Source organism: Chelonoidis abingdonii, chromosome 5 (assembly GCF_003597395.2).
Source record: "Chelonoidis abingdonii isolate Lonesome George chromosome 5, CheloAbing_2.0, whole genome shotgun sequence".
Taxonomy (NCBI): Eukaryota; Metazoa; Chordata; order Testudines; family Testudinidae; genus Chelonoidis; species Chelonoidis abingdonii.
The window spans coordinates 119,108,830-119,136,466 of record NC_133773.1 but is presented as its reverse complement, the minus strand read 5'-3'; the positions used below and the strand labels follow the sequence as shown (position 1 = coordinate 119,136,466).

The window sequence follows — 27,637 nt, the reverse complement described above, 5'->3', positions numbered from 1 at the left end:
TGCTAGGCAGAGAAAGGGGGATGGCATGAAGGACTACACAAGCAGCACTTTAACTGTAAAAGAGATGCGGTTTGGCCATGCTTGTGATATTAAGAGGTATTATTTCATTGCACCTTTTGTTAAAATTCCTATCAGAGATTCACCAAGTCACTAAAACTTACAAATGCTTCACTGAAAACCCCTTAAGCCTATAATAGTTCCTAAAACCTCTCCCTGCTCCAAAAGATCTTATAGCTTATTAAAACAATCTGAGACCTTGGTGTGTTTTAAGGACAGTAAGCGCAAGTGCCTCACTCCCCTGGTGGAAGGGAACCTAAAGGTGCTGCAAGCCACTGCCTTATTAGGAATAATTTCAGCAGCACACTTGGCTCTTTGTTTTTCTTTTAAATGTTCAGTAAAAGTCTTCATGAAGTCTGAATGTGGAAGGAAACAACCTCAGGTGTAACATAGGGGAAGGCAGACAGGGAAAGGATTTGCTCCAACGTTAGTAGAAAAAGGAATGTAAGAGGGTCACTATCATTATGTGAATTCCCACTTTAGCACTAGCTACAGTGTTAAAATGAGTGTGCAGAAGTGAGGGTAGATCTGGTCTAATGTTAGTGGGTGTGGGGAGGAGGACATACAAGGTTTATGCTAACCCCAACATTACCCCTAGCTACAAGTATACTATAAGGGGAAAGACGTCACTTGTCTAATGTTAGTGAGTGGGGCAGAGAGATAAGCAGTGCTGGTTGTGCTAATCCCCAGGTTAACCCTACTTACTGGGCTAACATGAGTGTGGGGGGTGTGGTCTAATGTTGAAGTCGGGAGGAAGGGTGACTCGCAGGGATCACATTAGCCCTCACCACAGGTATAACGTGGAAGGAGTTTGCCCACCAACATTAGACAGAGAACAAAATATACACATGCCATACACCCCCAAGTCAGCCTTAGTTACAGATATAACGTGAGGGACTGGTGTAATGTTAGGGACGGAGGAAGGAACATACAGGGTTATACTATTCCCCAAGTCAGCCATAATTACAGATGGGGGGGCTACTTTAATATTGGGGAGTGAGAAAAGGAATAGATAGGGGTCATAATACCCGCCGTCAATCCCAGTTACAGATATAACATAGGAGGCTGGTGCCATACCGGAGGGTGCGGGAGGGGGTTATACTGACCCCAATATTGCCCCCAGCTACAGGTATAACGCAGGGGTGACTGCTCCAGCGTTGACGGGTACGGGCAGAGGCAGACTCCAGGTGCTAACTACCGAATCACTGGCCTTGAAGAGTAAGGCCGGGCGGGGCCTGGCCCCGGTACCGGAGCGGGGCTCCCAGCACTGCAGGGCGGGGATCTGCTCCTTTCCCTAGGGGGCCGCTCTAAGGTCTCCTCCCTCCCAACCTCCCTACCGGCTCCAGCGCCTTCTCTCCTCCATCACCGCGGCCGCCCCATGCTGGCTGGATCCCGATCGGGCCGCTACCCTCCCGTCCTGTCCCGGCACTTCCGGTGGAGGCACTTCCGCTTCCCTGCAGAGGAACGGAGGGGGCGGACTCGCGGTCGCACGCGAGCCGGGAGGGAAGACAGTAGTGGGGACACCGAGGCCCACGTGCAGCAGGGGAAGGGGAACATGGTGACACCATCCGGAGCGCAGGCGCAGTTGGGGCTGAGCTGTACCTCTTGCTCCGCGGCGGCCGGGTGGCAGCACGTGCCGGGTGCGGGATTGGCCGTTGGAGGCGGTGGTGCAGCATTTAAAGTGAGTGCAGGGGGACGCGGTTGGGCCTGCACGCTTCGGAGCGCTTCAGGCTCCCAGGCCGCGGTCTGAGGGGCGCTCTCCGGGCATGGGAAGCAGTTGCGGGCACCGCGTCAGGCCGGGGCCTCTCCGCATGGAAGGCGGGTGGAGCAGGCCGAGCCCCGCCTGCGAGGGTGTGCGGGGTCTGTGGCGCTCCGGGGGAACCCGTCGGGGGTGGGCAGGGCCTGGGAGACGCGCCTGTTGTCAGCTCGCAGCGCGCTCTGCGGTCCCGCCGCCGGGCTACGTCTGCCGTGACCCGGTCACTTTTTACCCGCCTGCGCCGAACGATGAATCCTGGACGGGCGGTTTGTGCAGGGCCCTTAGCGACCGGTCCTGCCCCAGAGAGCCCCCAGCCCGAAGGCGGGAACGCGAGGCTAACGCGGCCGGCAGAGGAAGGGAGGAGAGTCACAGTGACTAGTTTACCATAGCGAGCCGTGGTGGCGGCTGGAGCTGCGCCCCACAGCATGCGGCGAGGAGCAGGTAGCCGGCGTAAGAGTAGGGTGACCAGATGTCCCTATAAAATCGGGACAGTCTCAATATTTGGTGCTTTTTCTTATATAGGCTCCTATTACCCTCCCACTCTCTGTCCCGATTTGTCTCACTTGCTGTCTGGTCACCCTGCTCAAGAGCAAGGCCTGGGGTAGGTTTGAAACAGACTGGCCTAGATACCTCAGGGCAAATCTACACTATGGTGCTATGTAGGCGCAGCAGCAGCGATGGGAGAGATTCTTCCGTCAGCATCATTAGCCACCTTCGCAAGAAGAGGGAGGTAGGTAGATGGGAGAGTGTCTCTTGTCAACGTAGCACCGGTGTGGACAGTGTGAAAACTGCACTGCTGGAGGGGTGGGGTGGAGCTCTTCACACTACTGAATGATGTAAATTGTATTGATTCAGGCTGGAGTGCACACCTGTCCTCAAGGTGTGAAAAATTTTGTGCCCTGAATGCTGCAGTAGGTCAACCTGACCCCCACTGTAGATGCAGCCAGGTCACCGGGCTTCTTCCTTTGATATGACTACCACCTCTTAAGAGAGGTGAGTTAACTACATTGAAAAACCTTTTGTGTTGATGTAGGAAGCATCAATGCTGCAGCACTGTAGCTGTGCTGCTGTGGCATAGACCTGCCCTAAATCCAAAAAATGGGTTCTACAAGGGTATCTGAAGAAGACCAAGGATGCCTGGCGTGAGAGCCAAATATGGGAGTGGGTTTTAAAAAAGGCATGAAGGCAAGACTGGGAGGAGAAACAAAAGGAGAACTAAAATGAGAAAAGCAAGGTGGCAAGCAAGGGATGGTTCTATAGGCAGAAGGATAAAGCCTTACTTTTTGAGTGAAAAGAGTTTCATCTTTTTGCAAAATGTGACTGGAATCCCTGATAACACCAGAAAGCCACGATATAGTCAAAGTGTCCGGAAAAGATTGTTTTTATTACTACAAAGTTGCATAAAATAGGGTCTATGACTCTCCGCTGTTCAGAATGAAGGAGGTTAAATTAATCCAGGTGTGAGACAATACCATGGTGTCTGAACCAGGATTGTGGCAGCAGAGACAAAGAGGAAGGGCATATTTCAGAAATGTTACAAAGAAAGAACAGCAAGATTTGGCAAGCTCTTTAATGTGAGGAGGGAAGGAAAGGCAGGAATCGGAGGTAATCTGAGTTTGTGACATGAAGTTTTCTAGTTAAAAACATCAGAATAATTGTTTGAGTTGTATATGCAGAGAGACGTTTGCAATTAAAAATTAATGTTACATCGAAGCACAACTAACTTGTGAATCTTGTTCACATTTAAATCTGTTTGGTAGATTGATCCATGTGCACTTAATTTATGTGGGTTGTTTGTTTTTCTTAAATATAATTCACATGCTTTTTCAGAGTTATAACATGAATTGCATAATTTTTTGTAGATTTCAGTTTGAAAAGAAGCTGTTGTAGGCACCTTTTGAGAAGAAACTATTTCAATCACTTCACCAAAATGGTAGTTTTTACCTGCAGTGCATGTGGAGAATCTGTGAAGAAAGGGCAAGTTGAAAAACATGTAAACATTTGCAGAAACTGCCAGTGCCTTTCTTGCATGGATTGTGGCAAAGATTTCTGGTATGTCAACGATGTTTGTGTAGTAGAGCTTGACAGATAAACTTGCACACTCAGCATTGACCATAGAAAAGCTTCCTAGGAAATCTTGGAGTTAAATTATTTTGTGAGGTATTGGTTGGAGGGCGGGGGGGGGATGGTTTTAAATGAAACCCTGAAACTGACAACTCTAGCTGTAAGGTTTTGCAAATACCCTTTCAAGTGTGAACTAAAACATGCTGTCCTGAGTTGGCAGTTGGTAGACCAGTGGTTTTCAGATGGTGGGTTGCAACCCAGTACTGGGTCACAGAATGTAAAGCACTGGGTTCCAGCAGCTCTGGTCAGCACTGCTGACCTGGCCGTTAAAAGTCCCATTGGCGGTGCTGCCCAGCTAAGGCAGGCTTGTCCATACCTGTTCTGACACCGCATTGCACCCTGGAAGCAGCCAGCAGCAGGTCCAGCTCCAAGCACTGCCCCTGCCCTGAGCACTGACTCTGCACTGGGAGGAGGCAGTGCCTGTGGGCAAGAGTCATGCGTAGCCACTTGCTTACCTCCGCCTAGGAGCTGGACCTGCTGCAGGCCGCTTCTGGGGCACAGCGCGGTCCGCGGTGCCAGGACAGGCAGGAAGTCTGCCTTAGCACCCTGCTGCACTGCTGACCAGTAGCTGCCCAAGGTAAGCCTGCACTCAAGCCCTGAGCCCCCCTGCCCCCCCAACCAAGATTCCCATCCTGCACCCCAAACCCCTCATCCCTGGCCCCACCCCAGAGTCAGTACCCAGAGCCCTGACACCCCCTGCACCCCAAACCACTGCCCCACCCCTGAAGTGCCGGCTTCCCCCAACCTGGAGCCCCCTCCTGCACACCAAATCAATCATCCCTGGCCCCACACTGCACCCCAGTCTTCTGCCCCAGCCTTGAGCCCCTCCCACACTCCAAAACCCTCATCCTCAGCTCTTTTGGGCTGCGAGCAGCAGGAATTTTCTTCAACTGGGTCGCCAGAAAAAAGTTTGAAAACCACTGTGGTAGGCCATTCCATTGGTTCTACTGCATAGCTTCTCCAAAGTAGTAGCAGAGTGAGAAGATGAATTTCACAGCTGCTCTTCAGAGCCTTGGGTGCAGCCATGAAACTGACAAGAAATTATGCTAAAAATATATAAGCTGCAACAGGTTCTAATTGTGGGGAAAGGGATTTGGAAGGGAGAGAATAGCACTCTGCACTTCTCTGCAGGTTGAAGTGGCTTACTTAAACAATACCAAAGATGAGGGAGCAACATTGATGTTTGCTTTCCTTTTGTTATAACTTTACGGCATGAAGGTGCCCACTAGAACTTTTCAATTCCTTTATACAGTGTAAACATCAGTTACCATTGTTACTCTTTGCAGCTATGAATTATAGTACTTTGAGCTTTTGATTATGGCAAAAATGTTGCTGATCGTTGCAGAATCAGTGTGACTGTGGAATAATTTTTGCCAAAATTGCAGCAGCTCTGTCTATAATTAGCCAGATCCTTCAGAAAAGCCCCACTACAGTCTACCTTCCCAACTGTAAAACTGAATTTCTATTTTTATCTAAATTAAGAGGAAATAATCGTAGGTACAGACCAGTAGGCTCTCTAGTGGGTAGGATTAGCTTTTCTGTTATCAGTCCTATTTTTCAGTTACACCTCTACCTTGGTATAACGCAACCCCATATAACACGAATTCGGATATCACATGGTAAAGCAGTGCTCGTGTGGATCAAAGCAAGTTCAATATAACGCAGTTTCACCTGTAATGCGATAAGATTTTTTTGGCTCCCGAGGACAGCATTCTGTCAAGGTAGAAGTGTATAAATAACTTGATCAGAAACATGTCCCTAGACAGAACTTGGTAAACAATCTGTAAATCCAGGAACAAGTTTGTTTTAGAAGTGTATCTGTGTGTTTCCATTTTAGCACTAGTATCTGTTACAGAATTCAGGCCCCATTCCACTTTGCTGAAGGGGAAGAATGGTCCAGTGGTTAGGGCATTAACCTAGGACCTGAACTGAAGCCAGGTCTCCCTTGCTGCTCCAGACTTCCTATGTAAATTTGGCCAAGTCACTTAACCTATCTCTGTTCCCAATCTGTAAAACAAGGTTAAATAGTACATCACAACCTCACAAGAGTGTTGTGAAGATTAATACATTAAAGATTGTGAGGCACTCAGATACTATGGTAATAGGAGCCATATAGCTACCTTAGAATTGAGTGGTGCTCTATAAATGGTTTTTAAACTCTACCCAAGAGCTTTTCCACAATGTGAGCTAAGGTAAATGTTACATATAATAATTTATTTATGTAATTGTAGATGTATACTACTGTATATGTTTATATTTATTAAAGACCATTTCTGCATTCTTTGCAAATCTTAACATTCATTGAAGTCAAGTGATATTTATCAGGCCCTAGACTGGCAGGAATTCAAGCAGTCCTCAAATATCCACATACTTTACTTCACTCATGTGAATAGTTCCACTGACTTCAATGGGGCCACTAACACAAACAGAAGTGTACACATTTGTAAGCATTCATAGGATTGGCAGATATTTGTATTGTACAACGGCAACTCAAGTTTCCCTGCTTATGAAGGTTGCCTTGTTTGAGAGACTGACTGTGACTTGTTAATAGTTTTGTTAATTGAAATGGAACACAGTTTACAGACTTTTAAGTGTGGCTTATTAATATTTAAGGGGTGATGATTATAAGAGCCATGTGAAATGTATAAGTGAAGATCAGAAATATGGTGGCAAGGGTTATGAAGCCAAAGCTAACAAAGGAGATGTTAAACAACAGGAGTGGATCCAGGTAACACTTTTAAAAAAATATATATTTAATGTTCTTTTCTTTCTGATAACTTTATTTCAGAAAACCGTGTATACTAGAAACACAAATACTAATTCATATTGGGGAAAATAAATGTACAGATGTTTTATTTTAAATGTCCTGAAGAGCAGACAAGCCTGACACTCTTACATCTTGGAAAAGAGGAGACTAAGGGGGGGGATTATGACAGAAGTGTGTAAAAATCATGAATGATGTGGAGAAAGTAGATAAGGAAAAGTTATTTACTTATTCCCATAATACAAGAACTAGGGGCCACCAAATGAAATTAATGGGCATCAGGTTTAAAACAAATAAAAGAAAGTTCTTCTTCACACAGTGCACAGTCAACTTGTGGAACTCCTTACCTGAGGAGGCTGTGAAGGCTAGGAGTATAATAGGGTTTAAAAAGAGAACTGCATAAATTCATGGAGGTTAAGTCCATTAATGGCTATTAGCCAAGATGGATTAGAAATGGTGTCCTTAGCCTCTATTTGTCAGAGGGTGGTGATGGATGGCAGGAGAGAGATCACTTGATCATTACCTGTTAGGTTCACTCCCTCTGGGGCACCTGGCATTGGCCACTGTCGGAAGACAGGATACTGGGCTAGATGGACCTTTAGTCTGACCCAGTACGGCCATTCTTATGTAATGCACCTCACCAGCTGAGGCATCAGAAATTCAGGTTCTGTCCTTGCTCCTGTGCAGGATATTGTAAATGGACATACTCCCTGCAGGGGAAGAGCATGTTAACATCTATTGTGACCCTGCTTGCTTTTTAGGGGGCTGAATTTGATTATTTCTCTAGTGGGGTGGTTGCTGTAAGTTGTTGAAAAGGAGAAAAAAGTGACAACCAAAAATTGCTGAGAGGATTCTTGAGGTTTCTAAGAGGGTTTTAGAGATCTCTTTATCTCACCCTTTAGAATTGTAAGTATTTTTGTAAATAATCCCGTCAACTTTCTTATTTAAAAAAAAGACAATATTGTAATCAGTAATACAGGTCTTGAACTGGATTTGTAACCTTGTTTCCTCCACCTCTATGGCAACATCATTGACAATGGTTACTTGAATTGCTTCAAAAATTATCATCAACAGTAAACTAAAGGCTTGTCTATGCAAACATTTAATTCGCAGCAATGTGAAGTCTGAATCTACTTAGCAGTAACCTGCTGTACACCAAGGGTATTTCTACACTGCACCTGGGAGTATACTTCCCAGCAGGGGCAGATGAACATGTGCACTAACTCTACTTGAGCTAGAGTGCTAGAAACAGCAGCATGGCTGCAGCAGTTCAGGCTAGCTACCCAAGTACAGTCATACCTGACCTACTAGGTTAGGAGTCGGCAACCTTTCACAAGTGGTGTGCCGAGTCTTCATTTATTCACTCTAATTTAAGGTTTCGCGTGCTGGCAATACATTCTAATGTTTTTTTAGAAGGTCTCTCTCTACAAGTCTGTCTATTATATAACTAAACTAGTATTGTAAAATAAACAGGGTTTTCAAAATGTTTAAGAAGCTTCATTTAAAATTAAATTAAAATGTTGATCTTATGCCGCCGGCCCGCTCAGCCCACTGCTGGTCTGAGGTTCTGTTCCACTAGGCTAGCAGTGGACTGAGCAGGGCCTGTGGCCAAGATCCTGGCTGGCAAGGGTATGACAGCCAGAACCCCACACCGGCAGCAGGCTCTGTGGGGCCGGCTGCTGGGACCCCAGACCAGCAGTGAACTAGCAGCTCAGCCCACTGCCGCTCAGGGGTTCCATCCACCAGCTCCTGCCAGCCGGGATTCTGACTGCTGGATCCACTCAGCTCGCTGCCAGTCTGGGGTCTCGGCCTTGCCCACATACAGTAGGTACCTACCTTCTCCTGGTTCTGGCCCATTCTTTCTCTCTGCACGGAGCTGAGGGTGGGAGTGCACGGAACACAGGGCTGGGGGTGAAGGGTCTGGTCAGGAGCTAGAATGAGAGAGGGGGCTCAGGATTGGGGCAGGAGGTTTGGGTGGGGGCACTTACCTAGGCAGCTCCCACATGATGCAAGGGATGCAGGTGGGAATGTGGGTGTGCAGGATCTACCATTTGGTGCTCAGAGTGGTGGTGGGGGGGGTCAGGGCAGAGGGCTGGGTGACTGCCCCCTTCAGAATCCCCAACCCCCTTGCTCCTTGTCCCCTGACTACCCACTCCTGGAACCCCTGCCCCCCAGGATCCCATCCTTCATCTAAGCCTCACTGCTCCTTGTCCCCTGACTGCCCCCCTAGGACCCTACCTGTCTCCTGACTGCCCCAACCCTTATCCACACCCCCACTCCCAGACAGACTCCTGGGACTCCCATGCCCCATCCAACCACTCCCCACCCCCTGACAGGACCTCCAGAACTCCTGACCTGTACAACCCTCTCTCTGCCCGCTGCAACCCCTCTCCACAGTCCTGCCTCCAGACAGCCCCTCCCCCCAGGATCCTCCTTGCTCCCTGACCCCTGTCCACCCCTGCCCCCTAACAGACCCCAGAACTCCCATGCCCCATCCACCCCTCTGCTCCGTGACTGCCCCCTCCAGAGACCCCTGCCCCTAGCCGCCACCACCACCCGAGGATCCCACCCCCTATCCAGCCCACCCTGTCCCCTGACTGCCTCCAGTCCTGGACCCTTACCTTGACGCTGCAAGCAGAGCTAGATATGCTGCCCCACGGGACCGCACAACCCCGCCCCTCAGAGCGCTGCATGCGTGGCGGCAGGGCTCCGGGTGAGCAGGGAGTGTCTTTCCCTCCCCACGGAGCCAAACACTGCCCTGCGGGAGTTTGCAGCCCTGGTCCCCAGAGCTCTGCATGCATGGTGGCAGGGCTCCAGGGGAGGGGAGAAGGCGGGGGAGGGGCCAGTGGGTTTCTGCGCATGGCCCGGTGCTCCAGCCCAGGACCGCGGACCCCGCAGCTTGCCGCACCGGGCAGGATTTTTAATGGCACGGTGGAGTCCCAGCAGGCAGCCGCATGCTATTAAAAATTGGCTTGCATGCTTTGGGTCGTAGGTTGCCAACCCCTGTACTTGGTATATACTCAGGCAGGCAGCCTGAGCTGCTGCCCTTCCCAGAGTGGCTATACTGCTGGTTTTGGACTGTGAGGAATCACAGAGCCCTCTACGATGTAGACATTACATAACTTAAGTATTTGTGTGGACCCTGCTGACATGTGCTAACAGTTCTTTAGTATGCTCTGATCTCCCCTGCTTTGCAATAGGAGTAGGTCAAAGCATACTAAAACTGAGCAGGCGCCACACAGGCACTTAGTATGTGGCAGGCTAGTGCAGGGTACACTCACACCCCAGCTTGTTGCAAACTAAGTGTTTGTCTACACAAAGCCTTAAAGCTGCTATCCTGCAGAGCACTGAAACCAGTATGTAACTTAAGTATTTAAATAATCCCATTGCTTTGAATTGGATTACAGATATCCTTGAAGTTATTCATGTATTTGAATGAATAGCTAGAACAGGGCCTGAATTTGTAGTGGATGGTGGCATGAAGATGGGCACTAGATTTGTAAAAAGTACTTACTATTTAAGTTACCAAAAAAGTAGCATAGTTTTACAGTGCCTCCTCATTTATCTGGTGGTCCTGAGAGATGCCCAAAACCTTTGGGGGAAAAACCTGTAAACTGTCCAGTGTCTATTGGTTATGCTTTTAATTTGGAAACCCACTGTGCAGATTTGTCAAAGACAGCTGCTCCCCTTCTTTTAAAAGGCTGTGACATTCTGGCGTGCTTTATGAAGAGACATCCAGCTGGCATTCTCTTCTAGTACAACTCACAGGGTATAACCAAACTTTGTTACACTAAAGTTCTCCAGTGTTTATGCTGCTTGTCCACTTTTAGATATTTTACATTTGAGATCGCAGCTAAGCTGGTCCCTCCCCCCCCCCCTGCCTTTTTACCAGCGCATGATCTGAAAGCGAAGATGAGCTATAAAGTGTGTACATTTAGTATACAACTAGTGGAATAGCTTACCTTGGCCGGGCTATTTCTGAATTTAATTTTTCAAACTTAGTGCATCAGTTGTGTTTCAGCTTAGCTGTAAAGTGTGTAAATTATTCATATAATCACTTTCTGTGATTTCCCCCCCCCCCCAGTGAATTTTAGCACAAACTCAAGAATTGGTGTTTCGTATGCACTTTTTGTAATACTATAACACTTTCAGAATTGGCTGTATAATCTGTCTAAATATAAATATGGCAAATACTAGACTATACGATAAATTGTTTGCAGATGTTATTCAAGGTACTCTGTATTTCTGATCTCATCTTGCATCTGACTTTGCTAGTTAATTCAGTGCTCCTTTGACAAGTTACTCGGTTTCTTTCTTGCAGAAGATTCATGAAGTAATAAAGAAGCCAAACATTAGCCTGAAAGTGAGAAACATCTTGGAGCAAATGCACACCTATGACAATATTCCAAGGAAAAAGGTCAAATTTCAGGTATGATTTTAGAGACAAGTAGTGGATTTGAAATTAGGACTAATGGATTATATGCTTATATGTGCACCACTAACTTGTGTTACCTGAGACAAGTTGCTTAATCTGTCTTTACATCTGTATAATTGGCAAGTTGGGGAGAATAACTGTCTGAGACTTACCTAATATTTATAGAGCACTGATCTTTGGATGAAAGGCCTTCTGTTTATGTAATTTTTATCTAAATTATTATTAGTCAGACATGTTGGAGAATTTGTTGGGTTTGGAGCCCTGTAAATCCAAATGCCCCCTCTGTAAGTCTCTCCCCTCAAACCACACACTTTAATATTTCTCCATTTGCTGTTTCTGCCAACTTACACGTTCCCAAACACACCTCAGAACATTCCAGTGATCTTTCTGCTAGACATTGCTCCTTCCAGAAACCTTCATTGCCGTTCAGTGCACTAACTTGTATTCCTCCAAATGACACCTTACTGAGCTGCCAATAGACAACTATGCCAGGTTCCACATATTTTATATAGCATCCATAAAGAATAACAGACGTGTCTGGGTTAAGGGAGCATGTTTTGCCTACTCCATGCCTCAGTTTGTGTGGCTGATAATGGACAATATGTATATTCAGGTTCAGAAAACAGAAGCTGTGGTGAAACTTCTTGAGCTACCACAGCAGAGGTGAACATTCAAGTAGCTTTCTGAGGAACCAGTGATTTCAGGTGAAGTGAATGGTATTGCGTGGGAACATTGCAACATAATATACCAAAGCTATAGAGATCAAAAACTTGAACAGTACAATGTCACTTCAGTAGTCCTTTCCTGGAACAAATGAAATAGTACATTGCAATGAGGAAACCTTTATGGCCACAGCATTATAGCCCTTTTTTAAAAAAAATCTGCTTTTGCTGATTTCTCAGAATATCAAAAGAAATTTGCTGCTGAACTTTCCTCTGCAGCAGGAACTCCTGAGACAGCACCAACAATTTTCTAAACAGATACACGTGAAACTTATTTGCATTTTAATAATTTGTGACAAAGTAAGGAAACGACCTTGGAGCGTGCTCACTTGTCCAATATTTTAAATGACTTCAGTGAGCCTGAATATGTTTAATTTTACTTTATCCTACATAGGGTTAAAAAGTTAAAATTGAATGCCTGTCACTTCTCATTTCTACTATTCTTTTTCTGCGCAGAATTGGATGGTGAACAGCTTTAATGTTGACAATAGTGCTCTGCAAGACGAGGTGTGGGATATCTTTTCTGAAGCAACCAGCAATGTAAGTCAAATCAAAGCCACAAAATCTTTCAGGAAGAATACAGCAATAGGGAAACAGGGTGGAGAACCTTCAAGACTCCTATTGGAGACACTAAGTACTGTATATTAGGGAAGAGTCATTCGTGGTGTCCAAAGGAAGTACAGAGAGTACAGGAGACTAAATTTTTGCTAATCTATGGTGCAATGTATTGCTGATACAGCATAGCTGGGGTATGCACAACAACCTCTGAAGGTAAGCTATAGGCAGTGATTGCAGCATGGTAGTAGGAAGGTATGTGTAAACTTCTTATCCCAGATTGCTTTTTCTAATAAGGAACAGAAAATCCACTTTCAGTTACAATGGACAAAAGATGTGCAAAAATATTATCGAACACAGATGTCAGATTGGAGTAGTAATGATCTGAAAGTACGTATATTGTTTCATTTACCCACCCATTGGAGTGTTCTATTAACTCATTTTATAAGTGCAACTTTAAAATTTGGATTTTTCTATTGAAAAAGAATAGTTCTATTAAATACAAATGTTATCTAATGCATTTTAAGATTAATAATTCTTTTCCTAGAGGCACAGCTTCATTAAGATGAATTTAAGGTTAAGAATATCAATAATTTAAGGGTAAAACATCATAGGTATGTCTCGACTGTCCCCTAGTCAAGTGTTCTAAACCTAGGAAATTCAGAGTTAAGGTTACACTTAAAAAAAATCCAAACATATTAAGAAATGCACCGTTAAGACAACCAAGCAACTCTAACTCTGCCCTATAGTGATGTCATGCAATAACTGTCAGAGTACGATTAAGGCATTTTTACTGTTTGTGATCCCAGATATTCATTCCCCCTCCCCCCACCCCTTTTGGCCTCACTGCAGGGCAGTAAGAACTTTGTTACTCAAAGTGCAAATGCTGTAAGGTTGGAGAGTATGTGCTCATATCCTCATACAAAACGCAATGGTGAATCCATGCTTTAAATCAGGGGTCAGCAACCTTTCAGATGTGGTGTGCTGAGTTTTCATTTATTCCCTCTAATTTAAGGTTTCATGTGCCAGTAATACATTTTAACCTTTTTTAGAAGGTCTCTTTCTATAAGTCCATAATATATAACTAAACTATTGTATGTAAAGTAAATAAGGTGTTTTTAAAATGTTTAAGAAGCTTCATTTAAAATGAAACTAAAATGCAGAGCCCCCTGGACCAGTGGCCAGGACCTGGGCAGCATGAGTGCCACTGAAAATCAGCTTGCATGCCGCCTTTAGCATGTGTGCCATAGGTTGCCTACCCCTACTTTAAGTACAAAATGGAACTCAGCCTTGCTTATAGAGTTGTAACCAGCAACTCTCAACATGTTTGGGTTTTTTTTAAACTTTTTATCTATGTGAGCTGGATGCTCCCAATTTCTGTTTAATATTCTGAGTTGCTTAGCTGTTGCCAACACCTTCTGTCTCTCTTGTAGAGAAATATCTTTACGTATTCACTATTATATTGTAATTTAGGAACTACCCTCTGCCTGGACTTGCCTCGTTCTTCTCTGATGTTCCCTGTTGCTGCTTGCCTGAGCTTCACAGCACTCCCATCTGCCTGGAAATTTTGCTGTTGCAATGAAAAAAAAGACTGTTACTCACCTTTGTAACTGTTGTTCTTCGAGATGTGTTGCTCATATCCATTCCAAATAGATGTGCATGCGCTGTGTGCACAATCATTGAAAGATTTATACCCTAGCAACACTCGATGGGTCAGCTGAGGCATCCCCTGGAGTGGCACCCTTATGGTGTCGGATATATGCCCCTGCTGACCCAACACCCCCTTAGTTCCTTCTTGCCAGCTACTCTGACAGAGGTGAAGGAGGGCAGGTTTGGAATGGATATGAGCAACACATCGCAAAGAACAACAGTTACAAAGGTGAGTAACCATTTTTCTTCAAATGCTTGCTCATATCGATTCCAATTAGGCAGTGGGGTCAGAGTGAGATGTCGGAGTGAAGGACCGCTGAACCAAATGCAGCATCACCCCTGGACTGCTGCACTATCGCATAGTAGGAAGCATAGGTATGTACTAATGACCAAGTTGCTGCCCTACAGATCTTCTGTATGGGCACATGAGCCAGGAAGGCAGAGGATGAAGCTTGAGCCCTAGTAGAGTGGGCAGTAAGGTGCGTAGTTGGGACACCAGCCACGTCATAGCACGCACAGATGCATGATGTAATTCAGGACGAGATGTGCTGTGAGGAGACGGGAGGCCCTTCATCCAGTCTGCCACTGCTATGAACAGCTGAGTCGTCCTCCTAAGGGGTTTAGTTCATTCGGTCTAAAAGATTAGGGCCCTATGAATGTCTAGGGAATGAAGCTGTTGCTCTTGTCGAAGCATGCGGTTTTGGGTAGAAGACCGGAAGGAAGATGTCTTGGTTGACATGGATAGCAGACACCACCTTAGGAAGAAAGGAAGAGTATGGTTGCAGCTGTACCTTGTCCTTATGAAACACCATATATGGTGGGTCCGACGTGAGGGCTCAAAGTTCCAACATGTGTCTTGCTGAGGTTATAGCGACGAGGAAAGCTGTTTTCCAGGAAAGGTACAGAAGAGAGCAAGTGGCCATCGGCTCGAACAGGGCACCCATGAGCCTGGCTAGGACCAGGTTGAGGTCCCACGTAGGGGCCGGATGCCGAATTCGCAGGTACAGACATTCCAATCCCTCAAGGAACCTGGTGACCATGGGATTGGAGAAAACCAAGTGCCCGTTTTTTGCCCAGGTAGAAGGCAGAAATTGCTGCTTGGTGTTCTGATGGATGAAACTGCTAGGCCTTGCTGTTTCAAGGACAAGAGATAATCTAGGATGGTAGGTACTGGCACCTACAGAGGGGCAGTATTGCTTAGGGCACACCAGCAGGAGAAGCACTTCCACTTGGCCAGATACGTTGCCCTAGTAGAGGGCTTTCTGCTATCCAAGAGAACGTGCTGCACCGAGCAGGAGCAACGTAGCTCAGAGTATTAGCCATGCAGCATCCATGCTGTGAGATGGAGGGATTGCCAGTCCAGATGACACAGTTGGTCATGCTCCTGAGTGATCAAGTCCAGCCACAATGGGAGTGGAACTGGTGTGGTCACCGACAGATCGAGAGTGGTGTACTAATGTTGCCTGAGCCACGCTGGGGCAACCAAGATTAAGCAGGCCTTGTCTCATCTCAATTTGAGAAGGACCTTGTGGATCAGTGGGAATGGAGGAAAGGCATAGAGCAGATGGTCTTTCCACAGCATCAGGAAGGCGTCCGATAGGGAGCCTGGGGAGCGCCCCTGGAAAGAGCAGAATACCTGGCACCTCCAATTCTCGCAAGAGGTGAAAAGGTCTATGTAGGGGAACCCCCACTTCTGGAAAACAGAATGGATAACGTCTGGGCAAATCGACCACTCGTGAGCCAGAAAGGATCTGCTGAGGCGATCTGCCAAGGTATTTTGGACTCCCGGGAGAAGCGATGCCACCAGGTCGATCAAGTGCAGAATAAATCATAGCCCACGGTGGATAGTCATCGATTCTGCATAGGTGGAAAGTGGTCCAGCTGCCCTAGGCCCTCCATGCTAGGGGCATGGGCCTGAGCTGAGGGTAGGGCCATTGCTCTGAGCCCCCAGGGAGGAGGGGGGCTACTGACAGTGGCTTCTGGGATCCGATGTACCGAGTGGGCAGACCGAGAAGCTCCCAATGGGATGCCTTGGGCCTGATGGTATGCCCAAGGGGTCCAAAAGGACCATTGTGGGGGGTCCCTGAGCAAGATCCTGCCCCTCATCGTGCCATTGGCTAGCATCGTCCGCATCTTGGTAATGGATGCGGTAGCCATTCTCCACTTGGGACAACCTCGAGTTGGGGTAGGAAGGCCAAGGTGGAGCCAGTGCAACCCAGCATGAGCGATCGTCGTGCATTGTTAGCCCACGCCGTGGGGATGGAGATCAGCGCTGCGGTCTCAAGCGGTTCTGTAATCGGGGCCAGGAGGTAGATCTGGACCTGGATGAAGATCTATGGGCGGAGCAGTGCCGGGAATGACATCAAGGAGATCAGTGCTGGGATTGGTGCCGGGAGCTGGACCAGTACTGATCATATCAGGAAGGAGCTCTTCTTGAGGTGGAGCTGCACTGCTAGTATGATCGGTGCCATGGAGGAGACCAGCTCCTGGATCGGGACCGTGACCTGGACTGGAACCAAGATCGGTGCCGACCCTTCTCGCTCTGCAACAGAGGGTGCATCATAGAGGGCTTCCCTATCAATGGAGCTGGGACCGTCACAAACTTTGGTACTGTCGGAGCAGCCTGCACCGACAGTACCAAAGTTTGTGACGGTCCCAGCTCGGTGAGCGCAATCAGGTCTCGAGCAATGGAGAGAGTCTCTGGGGTGGAAGGCAGGCCGAGCTCAACCACGGTGCTCACTGTGGTGCTTATGTGCACCGGAATCGATAGTGCCAGAGTTGGAGCCTTCACAGGACGGTCCGGCACATGACGCTGCTCCAAAAAGGGCACAGGCGGTGCCAGCAACTGTACAGGAGCAACAGGTTGCTTGTGCTGCTTCCTGGAGACAGCGAGCGGTGCTGCACTGATAACGGTGCCGGAGATGTCTGGTGCTGGAGGCGTGCTTTGGACCGACAGCACCGCGTCTTGGCATGGGGCCATGCTAAGTGCTGCCTTCAAGAGGAGCTTCAAACAAAAGCCCTGCTGCTTTTTTTTTTTTTTTTTTTTTTTTGTCCGAGGCTTGAATGCCTTCTGAATGAGGCTCTTATCTGGTGGTTGGGATTCCCCCAGGCACTTCAGACAGTCGTGGGGGTCTCCCGTAGGCATCAGCTTGAGGCAGGCCGAGCAGGGTTTGAAGCCGAGACCTAGGCATGGGCCTGGTACTGGGAAGGGGAGAAGCCCCTTACCTCCAATCACTATGTACACTAACTACAAAAACTACTATTAACTACAGTTAGAAACTACTAACAACTACACTATAACTATCTACAGTATAAACGAGCTAAGAGCTAGGGAAGTGGAGATCAGCAAAGCCACGCTCCACAGTTCCAACAACTGTCATGGGCGGTAAGAAGGAACTGAGGGGGCATTGGGTTGGCAGGGGCATATATCCAGCACCATAAGGGCACCACTCCATGCGGCACCTCAGCCAACGCACTGAGTGTTGCTAGGATAAAAATCTGACGATCGTGTGTGCAGCGCATGCGCACACCTAATTGGAATCGGTATGAGCAAGCACTCGAAGAAGAAATTAAGTTGATCATTTTGGAACATCTAAAATAATGAATAAACTAATATATTTTGCAAATGCCCACTTCATTCTTCTAAAACCAAAATTAAGTGGTATAACAAATGACAAGCATGCATGTATTGTAAATTTTAACATTTCAGATGGGGCTTTTAGAGTAAGGCATGTCCTTAAGTTTTCAACTGAGATGGTGGAGATAATGCAAGTAATGCTATCCTCAATTGTTTTGTTCTTATTTTATTTTATTCAGAGCATAATATTTCTTTTTCTACCCCATGAATAATGCAGTAGATCTGGGTGGCATTACCAAATGAAGTATGTGAAAGACATTTTTTTATTACAATATTTTTTTTTTTTTTTAAAAAGGGGCCAAGCAAAAAAGAACTAAAGAAACCATTGCAAAAAGTAGGAAGCCAGCCTGTAAAAAGTGAAGTAAACCCATTGTCTACAGAAAATGAAATGATGGCTGATAAACTTGAGAAGAAAAAGAGTAAAAGAGAGCGAAAAGAAGAAAGACAGAAGAACAAAAAGACAGAGAAAAAAGACATGAAATTAGAAAGCCAACGAGAGAACTTTGAAAATAAAAAAGGAAAGTCTAAGAAAGAAAAGGAAGGTACTGAGGATGAAAATGAGGGAACTTCCAAAAGCAATAACACAGAAAGGAAGAAGAAAAAGCATGAGAGGAATAATACAGCTCAGGTGGAAGTAAATGGAAATGATGATCATAATGAAGAAGAACGAACAAATACAAAGAAACAAAAACGTAAACATGCAGAAGGTATATATCTAGCTCACATTCCATGCAGATTTTAGTGAAGAGTGTTTGTTCTTTTTGGCATCTTGAAAACTCAGTAACCTGCTCTGGTAGAATCTTTATAACAACTATAATTTATAAGTTTTTTTTAAAAAAAGTGTACAAAGCAACTTAACTTGCATCACATTGTAACGTTTTTTAATTTTTTTATTTCAAAATCAGGAAAAATCTTACAGCAAACTCCAGTGCCAAGAATAGAAACTTTTTTTAGGTTTTTTAGTAACTTGAATGTGTTAATATTTCCTCATCATATTTATCTCTCATCCCTCTCCCTTCCCCCTTGTCTAGAAGAACCTTGCACCACAACAAAAAGAATGAAATATATAAAAACATCTGCAACAACCGAAACTGAAAGTGAGGATGCAGCCATGGAAACTGAAGAAATTGGGGATGCTGATAAAGGTATCTTCAAACTTAAAATGGAAGTTTAGACATATGTATTTTAGTAAGATAGTTATGTGCTTGTGAAATCAGTCAAGTGCTGCTATTCATTTAGGGCAAAACTCTGAGCAAAGGGCTGCCCCAGAAGAAGACCGTGAACCAGATTGTGACTAATGGCTTGTCTTCACAGTGTTGCATCGCTGGGAGATGCTCTCTGGTCAACTTATCTTACCTTTCTGGGGGAGCACCAAAGTCAACCGGATAGCAGTCTGCCATCAATTTAGCGGGTCTTCACTAGACCTGCTAAGTCGACACCCGCTGCATCAATTGCAACAGTGTCAATCTCCCTGTTTTTGTTGAAGACAAGCCCTCAGTCTGTTTCATACCTTGTTCCAGGGGAAGTCATCTCTGAGAACCTGATATCTGGTGCAGACTCTTTCTCCTGATTTGTTTGTTCAGGTGTGCTCGCCACTATCCGCAGCACCCACTTCCACCCACCTTCTAGGAATGGGCAACAACTGCCCCACAGAGGCTGCTCTCTTGTGTTCCTACATAATCCCCTGTGCTGGCTACCCATATTGTAAGAGAAGGTGGCATGTCTTGCACCTAGATCCTAGAAAATTATTAGGGTTGGAAGGGACCTCCAGATCATCTAGTCCAACCCCCTGCTCAAAGCAGGACCAATCCCCAAATGGCCCCCTCAAGGACTGAACTCACAACCCTGGGTTTAGCAGGCAAATGCTCAAATCACTGAGCTATCCCTCCCCCCAGAGTCCTTAACGTGACATGATAGCTGGGTCACAAATTGGCCTTATTTCTATTTTTAGCTAGTTGTATTTGACATTCAGAATTTATATGTTTAATGAATCTTTTTTCTTGAGCCCATGTAATTTGGTGATTTTTTTTTCACATTTACAAGTAATACTAATTAATGGCTTCCTAAGTATGCATTATGTGTTAAATTTGCCACCCTTATTTTTTAAAAAAAAAAGAGGAGAAAACCCTTTATTTCCTATTTGTGCATCACATAGGAGCTGAGAGCTACTGGTGAAAAGCACAATATAATATTTATTTTAAGGGCTCAGCTTCTTCCTTTCCCAGGATGGTGTCCTGTCATTTGTTCTTCCTTCATGATGAGCTGGTGTGCTAATGCAACAGCACCCACTTTGGTCAGACGGAGCATTGCACAGAATCTGCTTTGTCTGGCAGGGCAGTCAGTCAGCCAGCATCTCTTGCTTAAGGCCTGGTTGCCTCTAGAAAATTAAGTGGGTTTAATTGTGTTGCTCGGGGGTGTGAAAAATCCCCACACACCCCGGGAGAGACAGTTAAGCCAACTGAAAACTCAGTGTAGACAGCACTAGATCAATGAGAGAATTCTTCCATTGATCTAGCTGTTGCTTCTTGCGGAGGTGAATTACCTGTGCCGATGGGAGAACCCCTCCCATTGGCATAGGTAATGGCTATACTGAAGTGCTGCAGCTGTGCCACTGTAGCATTTAAAGTGTAGACAAGGCCTAAGTTTGTGTGGTAGGCCCATTCTGGGCAATGAAGGGTGTTAGCTTCAGTCCTGCTGAGGTTTATGGGTTTCCTCCTTTACCCTGGCAGAGTTTGCTGGTCCCTGTCATCAGCAGATCTGGAAACTCCTTTTGGCTCCTAAGTCTTGGGGACTGGTAAGGGAACCCAGGCCCACCCACTCCACTGCATTCCAGCTCAAGGATCCTTAAACTAGGCAGGTGGAATCAGGCCTCAGCAACTCCTCCTGCTGTGCTGAGTTTGCTACCTCCCTAGGTTCTGTAGGCTTCTACAGCCTGTATATCCAGTCATCCCTTCTCTGGGTGGCTTCACACCAGCTTTCCAGCAGGACTTTCCTTCTCCAGCTTGCTTGCCCCTCTGCTTCCCAGCTCTTTTATTCTTCCAGTTGATTGCCAGGCCAGCATGGGGTCTGTACACCCCATTACAGTAGCTAACCTGAGGAACAACTTGCTTGATCCTTGTGCCAGGGTGGTCATGCTGCTGTGGGTGCAATAATAAGGCAAGGATGGTTCTGGGATTAGTTTTAGCTAGAACATGTGATGAAAAGATGACTTAGAAATATAGAAGAAATGTAATACCAATATGTTTATAACAATATTATAGGTAAATTCAACTGGAAGGGAACTATCAAAGCTGTTCTGAAGAAAGCTCCAAACAATGAAATTTCAATAAAAAAACTAAGAAAAAAGGTACAGTAGTCTTCATTTTTAAAACCCCTTTTAGTTTGTAAAATAGGTTATTTAAAAGAAAACTGTGGAAAACATACAACTATCCTACACAGACAAAGTCTTTAAGTATATAGTCATGAGACCTGGTTAATTAGTAAATCGTATAAAAGATTCAAAAATGTGTGATTAAAGAGTTTATTCTGTGATTTAAAAAAAAAAAAAAAAATTAGAGATTCCCCCAATCCAGCAGAACACCACCTAAGGACATACACTTCTACCTCGATATAACACTGTCCTTGGGAGCCAAAAAATCTTACTGCGTTATAGGTGAAAACCGTATTATATTGAACTTGCTTTGATCCACCAGAGTGTGCAGCCCCACCCCCCCGGGAGCACTGCTTTACCGTGTTACATCGGGTGGTGTTATATCGAGGTAGCTGTGTACTTAAGTTTGCAATTTCAGCTTGAGTTGTAAGTATTAATAGATTTCTTGCTGGATTTTAATTAAGCAATATTATTGAATTGAGACATAATGTGTGTGCATTTTCATGTGGAATGTTTAAATGAAAAAGTGGAAATCATTCCTGTTAACTTGAACTATTTATTTCTTTTTGTATTTTTGTGTAGGTTTTAGCCCAATATCATGCAGTAGCTGGTGAACATCATAAATCACAAGAGGATCTTCTAGTCATATTTAATAAGAAAGTGAACAATAATCCCAAATTCAAGGTTTTAAAGGACAAAGTTAAACTCATGATCTAGAAAATGAGTGGTTTCATAATGATCAAGTTCTACAATTGCAGACAGTCCAAATTGTCCTATCACGTATGCGCAAACAGCTTTCACTGACTTCAGTAGACGCTGAGTATGAATCACAGCATAATTTAGCAGTAATTCTATTCCTGGATTCCCCACTCCTTTTCTTCCCTATACTTATATGTACAACTGAAATTTGGGAATGGTTGCATATGTTTTCAGAAAATATATTTTTGGTAGAACGTTTAACAGACACTGGAAAATTGTTGCCCATTCTATTAAAATCCTTTTCATGTTACTGAATTTATGCAGGTGTGAATTTTTGTTTCTTAAGACCCAGGTTGTATTGCACCTTTTGCAGGAAGCAGTACAGGTGCAAACTTGATGTATTAATACAACACCTCATGAAAATAATTTGTTATGAGAAGCAAAACTGTTTTGGTCCAAAGCTAATGGTATATGCTGCAGATCATACATACTAATATTTCAGTATCCTGCTTTGTCATAAGGAATAATTGAGATTTGTCTGTGCCAAGTCACTATCCATTGAATGTTTAATTTCCCAGTGCACACTAAATGAAAATAGATACCTTCATACACACAGTTAAATCTGTTCATATTTCATTACCATAAATATTTGGTTAGAAGCCAAGTAAAGCTTGGGGGTGGGTTGATTGGTTGGTTTGTGAGGGCTATTGCCTCAATTGGAAGTTTGACAATAAATACTGATAATGCCAGTTTATCAAATTGGGGAAATTTTTCCCAATTTTACCTATTCTTGTTTGTGCTTTTAGAATAATGCACTAATTAAAATTGCAGGTAGTATTAAACTGGAAGATGTTATAAATATTTCTGTGACTTCAAAGTAGTAAGGAACCTAGAAATGTGTAGAGGAGTGATGATAAAATTAAATTTGTATAGAGAGTATTACTTGAAGTAACAGATTAAAGTTTCAGGCTGTCACAAAATTCCCCCGTTATCTGGAAATATCTAATAGCATGGAGTATCCAGGAAAGTGGTGAAAAACTATATGCTCCAGGCCAGGATTAGCAGCTGACAAGATTCTCATAGGGCTTTAGGATCTCTGAGAAGCTGTAAATGAACAATTTTATGTGCCCACAGTTAATACATAAACATACATAAATATTTCAATTAATTTATTTAAAGCTGTAGCTGTGAAATTTAACTCTGAACACTGGGTTCCATTTGTTCAAATACCTTTACTTGGTTTTGATACAATAGACTTGCAATTCAGATATACAAATTTCAGATCTGTACCCTAGTCATCTGTTGTCAGTGAAGTACTTCAGAGAGAGGTGATTAAAAGGATCTAGAGGTCTGCACTAACTTCCATACAAGAAGCCATTTAAAAGATTGGGATAGTTTAGGTCAGAGAGTGACAAATGAAAAAGGTTATGAGAGAGGCATACAAAATAGTGAATTAGAATAGAAAGATAAAAGCATGATTTTATTTACTCTTCATATAAGCAAAATAAGACAGTCAATGAAATTGAAAGTAATAGATTTACAAAAATCATCAGTGCAAGAGTTTGATTTAAAATATCCATATCAAGTTATAATTTTAATTAGAATATCCCCAGTTGCTTTAGATAGGATTAAACAAATTCAGTGTGAGATCAGTGAGTTGCAAGTGCTCAACATCCTGGAACATCATGCCCTGTCTGCTGAGGTGTAATCCGAAATACAGTTGTAGGAGCCTGTCAGGTACTTAAGGTCGAAAACTTTCCTCATGTCTCAAGGAGGAAGTTTACTAAATCTAACCTATAAATCCCTTCTGATTTTCATCCCACTATTTTGAAGGCAGGATCCTGCCCCTGACTACCTACCCCTGCCCCATCCAACCACCCCTTCTCCCTGCCTACCCCTCCCCCCAGGACCTGTGCCCCCATTCAATCCCCCTGTTCCATACCCCTGCTCCCTATCCAACCCCCCTTGGTCCCTGCCCCCTTACCGTGCTGCCTGGAGTACTGGTGGCTGACAGCATTACAGCCACCCCACCCAGAGCACTAGGACAGGCAGCCATGCTGCCTAGCTTGAGGCTGCCACATCACAGCACTGAGCACCAGGTCAGGCCAGGCTCTGCAGCTGCGCTGCCCCCAGGAGCTTGTAGCCTCACTGCCCAGAGCATTGTGCTGGCAGCAGAGCAAGCTGAGGCTGCAGGGGAGGGGCCAGGGGTAGCCTCTCAGGGCAGGAGCTTAGGAGCCGGGCAGGAGGGGCCCATGGGCTGCATGTGGCCTGCGGGCCATAGTTTGCCCACTTCTGAGCTAGCTACTCTGCTGCTGTCAGGCACTAGTTAGCTTTCTTACCCAGCAGGCTTCTACTGGTGGTTGCCACTACTCTGAACATCTTTCTTGCAGGTGTCCTGCAGCTTTCCGCTCTCCTTCAGGTCCCAGTCGCCTGCAAGGTTTTAGCCTGCTGTCTGTTGCCTTTATATGACTTGCAGCTCATTAGCTGAATTATGATTAGCTAGAATTTATAATCAGCTGCCAAGTATTTGCATATGCTAATTTGTCACATACACTGATGTGACACTGAAGCTCAGCCAATCAGCCTCTATATATTAGCATATGCTAATTGAATACTAATTAGTCACATGTACTAGTGGCTTGGCCTCCTCCCATAGACTTCTATGGGGTCAATGTATTCCTATGGAGCTTTTCAACTGACCTTTGGCTGAACCCTAGCTACTTCCTGTTTGAAAGTCCCATATATTCCTATGGGCTACAATGTATTGCTATGGGATTTTGCTGAGTCATTCCCTATAGGAAGTGGAATTTATCATTGCATCATAGGAAGTGAAGTTACTACATCATATGCAATAGATCCCTATGTGCCCTAGAAGTTGGATCTCCCACTATATTACATCACCCTATGGCCCTATTACTAGATTTTTCTAATTTTAACTATTAACTTTTATTTAATCCACAGGTTTATTCCTAAAACTAATTACTGTTCTGAGCATTCTAAAGGGTCCTAATACTATCACCACCCATTTTATGTCTGATTAAGCCAACAATAATCTTTCCTAATTTTAAACCCTTTCTTGATGTTTTTCTGCAAATTTCCAATTTAAAGTGTTGTGAGGCATTTCAGGCAACTGAGGCAAAATATCTGATCACAGCGGGAGAAATGAGGGAAAGGGGGCAAGGGCAGGGAAGGAAGAGGCAGTGGAATGAAGGGGAAGTAGAATAGGGCTGGGGAATATGGGAGTGATAATAGGGGGATGGAGAAGAAAAGGGGAAGCGGGAGCTTGGCCTCTGGTATCCCCTCTGCAGCAACTGGGGCTCCCCCATTTAAGCAGGCCTATCGAACCCTCATCCCGACAAACCCTACCCCTCTACACCTGGACCCCTCTGAGCTTCCCACACCCAGACTCCATCCCACTGATCCCCAACCAGCTGCACCTGGACCACCACCCCATCAAGTCCCACTCCTCCAGCAATCAGACCCCCACACTGAATCCCCCAGACTCCCACATGAAGCCCCATCTCCCCACACCCAGACCCCCCCCACACACACTGTACCCCAGCCACCTTCACCCGGAGCCCCTGCAGAGTCGCATTTCCCCTGCACCCAGAACCCCCTGTGAGCCTCTGTGCATCCAGATCTCCCACTGATCCACCCACACCCAGATTGCCCCACACAAAAACCTCTCACCCCACACCTGAATACCCTCCACACTTGGATCCTGCTGGGCTGAGCCTACCCACTCACTCCTGGTGTGCCTGGCACAGAGGGTAGGGAACTGGGGTGTTTCTGGAGCAGGCCCAGCCTTTACACTGTGTCTGGGTCAGGTGCAGCCTCACTGCCAAGTCACTGTACCAGGAGAGGTGAGGGCTTCAGAGTGATTTCCCACATCAATGCAGCCAGTGGCCTGTGTTCCCCACTGTCATGCAGGAGCCACATTTATTTATTGGCAAAATTTTAAAATATTGTGCACATAATTTTTAATTCTTTGGTGCAGAATTTTAAATATTTTGGCGCAGAATTCCCTCATGAGTACAAGATAGACTTGTTTGCCATAGCAATAAACAAAAAATGTGCCCATTCTTGCTCCAGAGGCAGGATGAGTCACTGATCTCTGGCGGACGCCTTTCACCTTCATTGGTTGTCAGATCTATTGTATGTGTTTTCACTGACTCCTGTAATAGTCACAGTTTACTCAAAATAAAAAGGGACAAAGCCAGAATCATCCAAATAGTTCCAACCTGGCCCAGACAAATATGGTTTCTTTACCTGATACAGCTAGTCGTTTGCTCACCAGTCACTTTCCAGGACACTCCTCATCTCCTCACCCAGGAAAGCAGGAAGATCCTTCACCTGAGGGTATGGGCCCAAGAAGAAAGGCACCTCAATTTAGCCCAGTAACATTGTCTAGTGGAGCCTTTCCTGCTGTTAGAGAGAATGTCTTGTACAGTCGAGGAGCATGCCTTTTCTAGAGTAGATACCCATCCAAATACCACACCCTGAGAAGGAGCAGATGTGGAATGGGGTGCTTAATTCTGCTACCATGCTGGGTAAGGAGACAAGGGAAGTTCAGGATAGGAATCAGAGGACAGAACATGTGGAGGAGATGGGAGAACCAGAATTGTCTGAGCCAGAATGGGGTGATGAGGATGACCGTCACCCTGTCATGTCAGATTTTATGGAGTACTTGATGTAGGAGCAGCAGTGGAGGAAATGCGTAGTTGAGTTGGTCTGACCATGAAAACGAGAGAACATCGCCCTGGGAATGATAATCGAGTGCTCCCCTGGAGAAGTACAATTTGCTGTTAGTTTGAGAAGTCACTAGGTCTCTGGTTGTGGTCTCCCATTGTTCAAAGATGTTGCATAGCACTGTATCATGAAGCTCTCACTCGTGGTCAGTCACAAAGTGTCTGCTGAGTGAGTCTGCAAGTACATTCTGCATCCCTGGAAGATAGGTTGTGGATAACATGATTTGATGTTTGATGCACCAGTTCAGAGATTGACCACTTCTGTGCAGATCTAGCTTCCCCCTTGTTTGTTGATATAGAAAACTCTAGTGGTGGTGTCTGACATGATCAGATCAAATGAGCGGGAGAAAGGATTCGCACATCTTTCGATCTGCTCAAAGTTCCAGGATATTGATATACATCTTGAATTCTCAAAATGTCCACCTACTTTGTGCCATGCAGTCATCCATATGGGCTTCCCAGCCTACCAGGGACACATCAGAGATGATAATTTTGCTTGGAGAGGAGGGAAGAAAGGGATCTCCTATGCATATGTGATGTGGCTCTGCCAACCTTAAAAGAGACAACAGTTCCTTGGTCGGAACTGTCAGCCTGAGGTCCATAGAGTGACAGCTCAGAGCTATGTCTGAAGGCAGTGAAGGTGAAGTCTCACAAAAGTGGTCACAGAGGTGCACGAAGCTGGGTGGTCCAGAAGAGACAGGCAAGTCATGACTGGTACATGTGGATGGTTCATCATGTGAGCCATGATAGCGTTCGTTGCCTAAAGTCTGTCTCTGATGTGATAGAGTTTGATAGCCCCAATGAAGTCTAGCAACTATGTGGGGTTGAGTATTGATTTCTTGATGTTGATGCTGACTCCCACTGGAGCGAGGACTTGAGAAACATGGAGGTCGATACGAGGGCCTTTTGGCAGGGTTGGCTTCCAGGAGTCAGTCATCAATGTACAGAAAAACAAGTAGACCATAATGCCTGATGTGAGCTACTACTACAGAAAATAATTTGAAGACTCTGGGAGTGGTAGCTATTCTGAAGGAAGTACTTGGTATTGGAAATGGTCTGCATTCACCGTAAATCTGAGAAAAGTCTGTTGGCAGGATGAATATTGACATGGAAGTAACAT

At 45.3% G+C, this 27,637-nt stretch overlaps 2 protein-coding genes across 5 annotated transcripts in view; one reads left to right on the top strand and one right to left on the bottom strand.

Annotated features, from left to right (window-relative positions):
- The window catches only part of ZBTB49 (zinc finger and BTB domain containing 49), a 33,819-nt gene extending 32,162 nt beyond the window's left edge, over positions 1-1,657 (bottom strand). For all 4 annotated transcript variants that reach the window (XR_004373079.2, XR_004373078.2, XM_032775775.2 and 1 more), the window contains exon 1: positions 1,395-1,657. Coding sequence is in view for 2 of the 4 variants with exons in the window: in XM_032775775.2 (XP_032631666.1) it covers positions 1,395-1,625 (231 nt within the window). In the remaining 2 variants the exon portion in view is untranslated. The remainder of the gene's footprint in view (positions 1-1,394) is intronic.
- A 4-nt stretch (positions 1,658-1,661) lies between these two features.
- Positions 1,662-22,088, top strand: LYAR (Ly1 antibody reactive). The gene is made up of 9 exons (XM_032775779.2): positions 1,662-1,738; positions 3,676-3,865; positions 6,551-6,665; positions 11,023-11,130; positions 12,315-12,398; positions 17,996-18,407; positions 18,732-18,845; positions 20,961-21,046; positions 21,653-22,088. The coding sequence occupies exons 2-9, from the start codon at positions 3,744-3,746 to the stop codon at positions 21,785-21,787; spliced, it is 1,176 nt and encodes a 391-aa protein (XP_032631670.1). The 5' UTR covers positions 1,662-1,738; positions 3,676-3,743; the 3' UTR covers positions 21,788-22,088.
- The last annotated feature ends 5,549 nt before the right edge of the window (positions 22,089-27,637 follow it).

Bases quoted from the DNA above. Each gene is read 5' to 3' on its own strand.
- LYAR (XM_032775779.2), top strand. From the start codon at position 3,744: ATGGTAGTTTTTACCTGCAGTGCATGTGGAGAATCTGTGAAGAAAGGG. The intron at 3,866-6,550 runs GTATGTCAACGA...TTAATATTTAAG, and splicing joins GATTGTGGCAAAGATTTCTG to GGGTGATGATTATAAGAGCC. The intron at 11,131-12,314 runs GTATGATTTTAG...TTTTCTGCGCAG, and splicing joins GGAAAAAGGTCAAATTTCAG to AATTGGATGGTGAACAGCTT.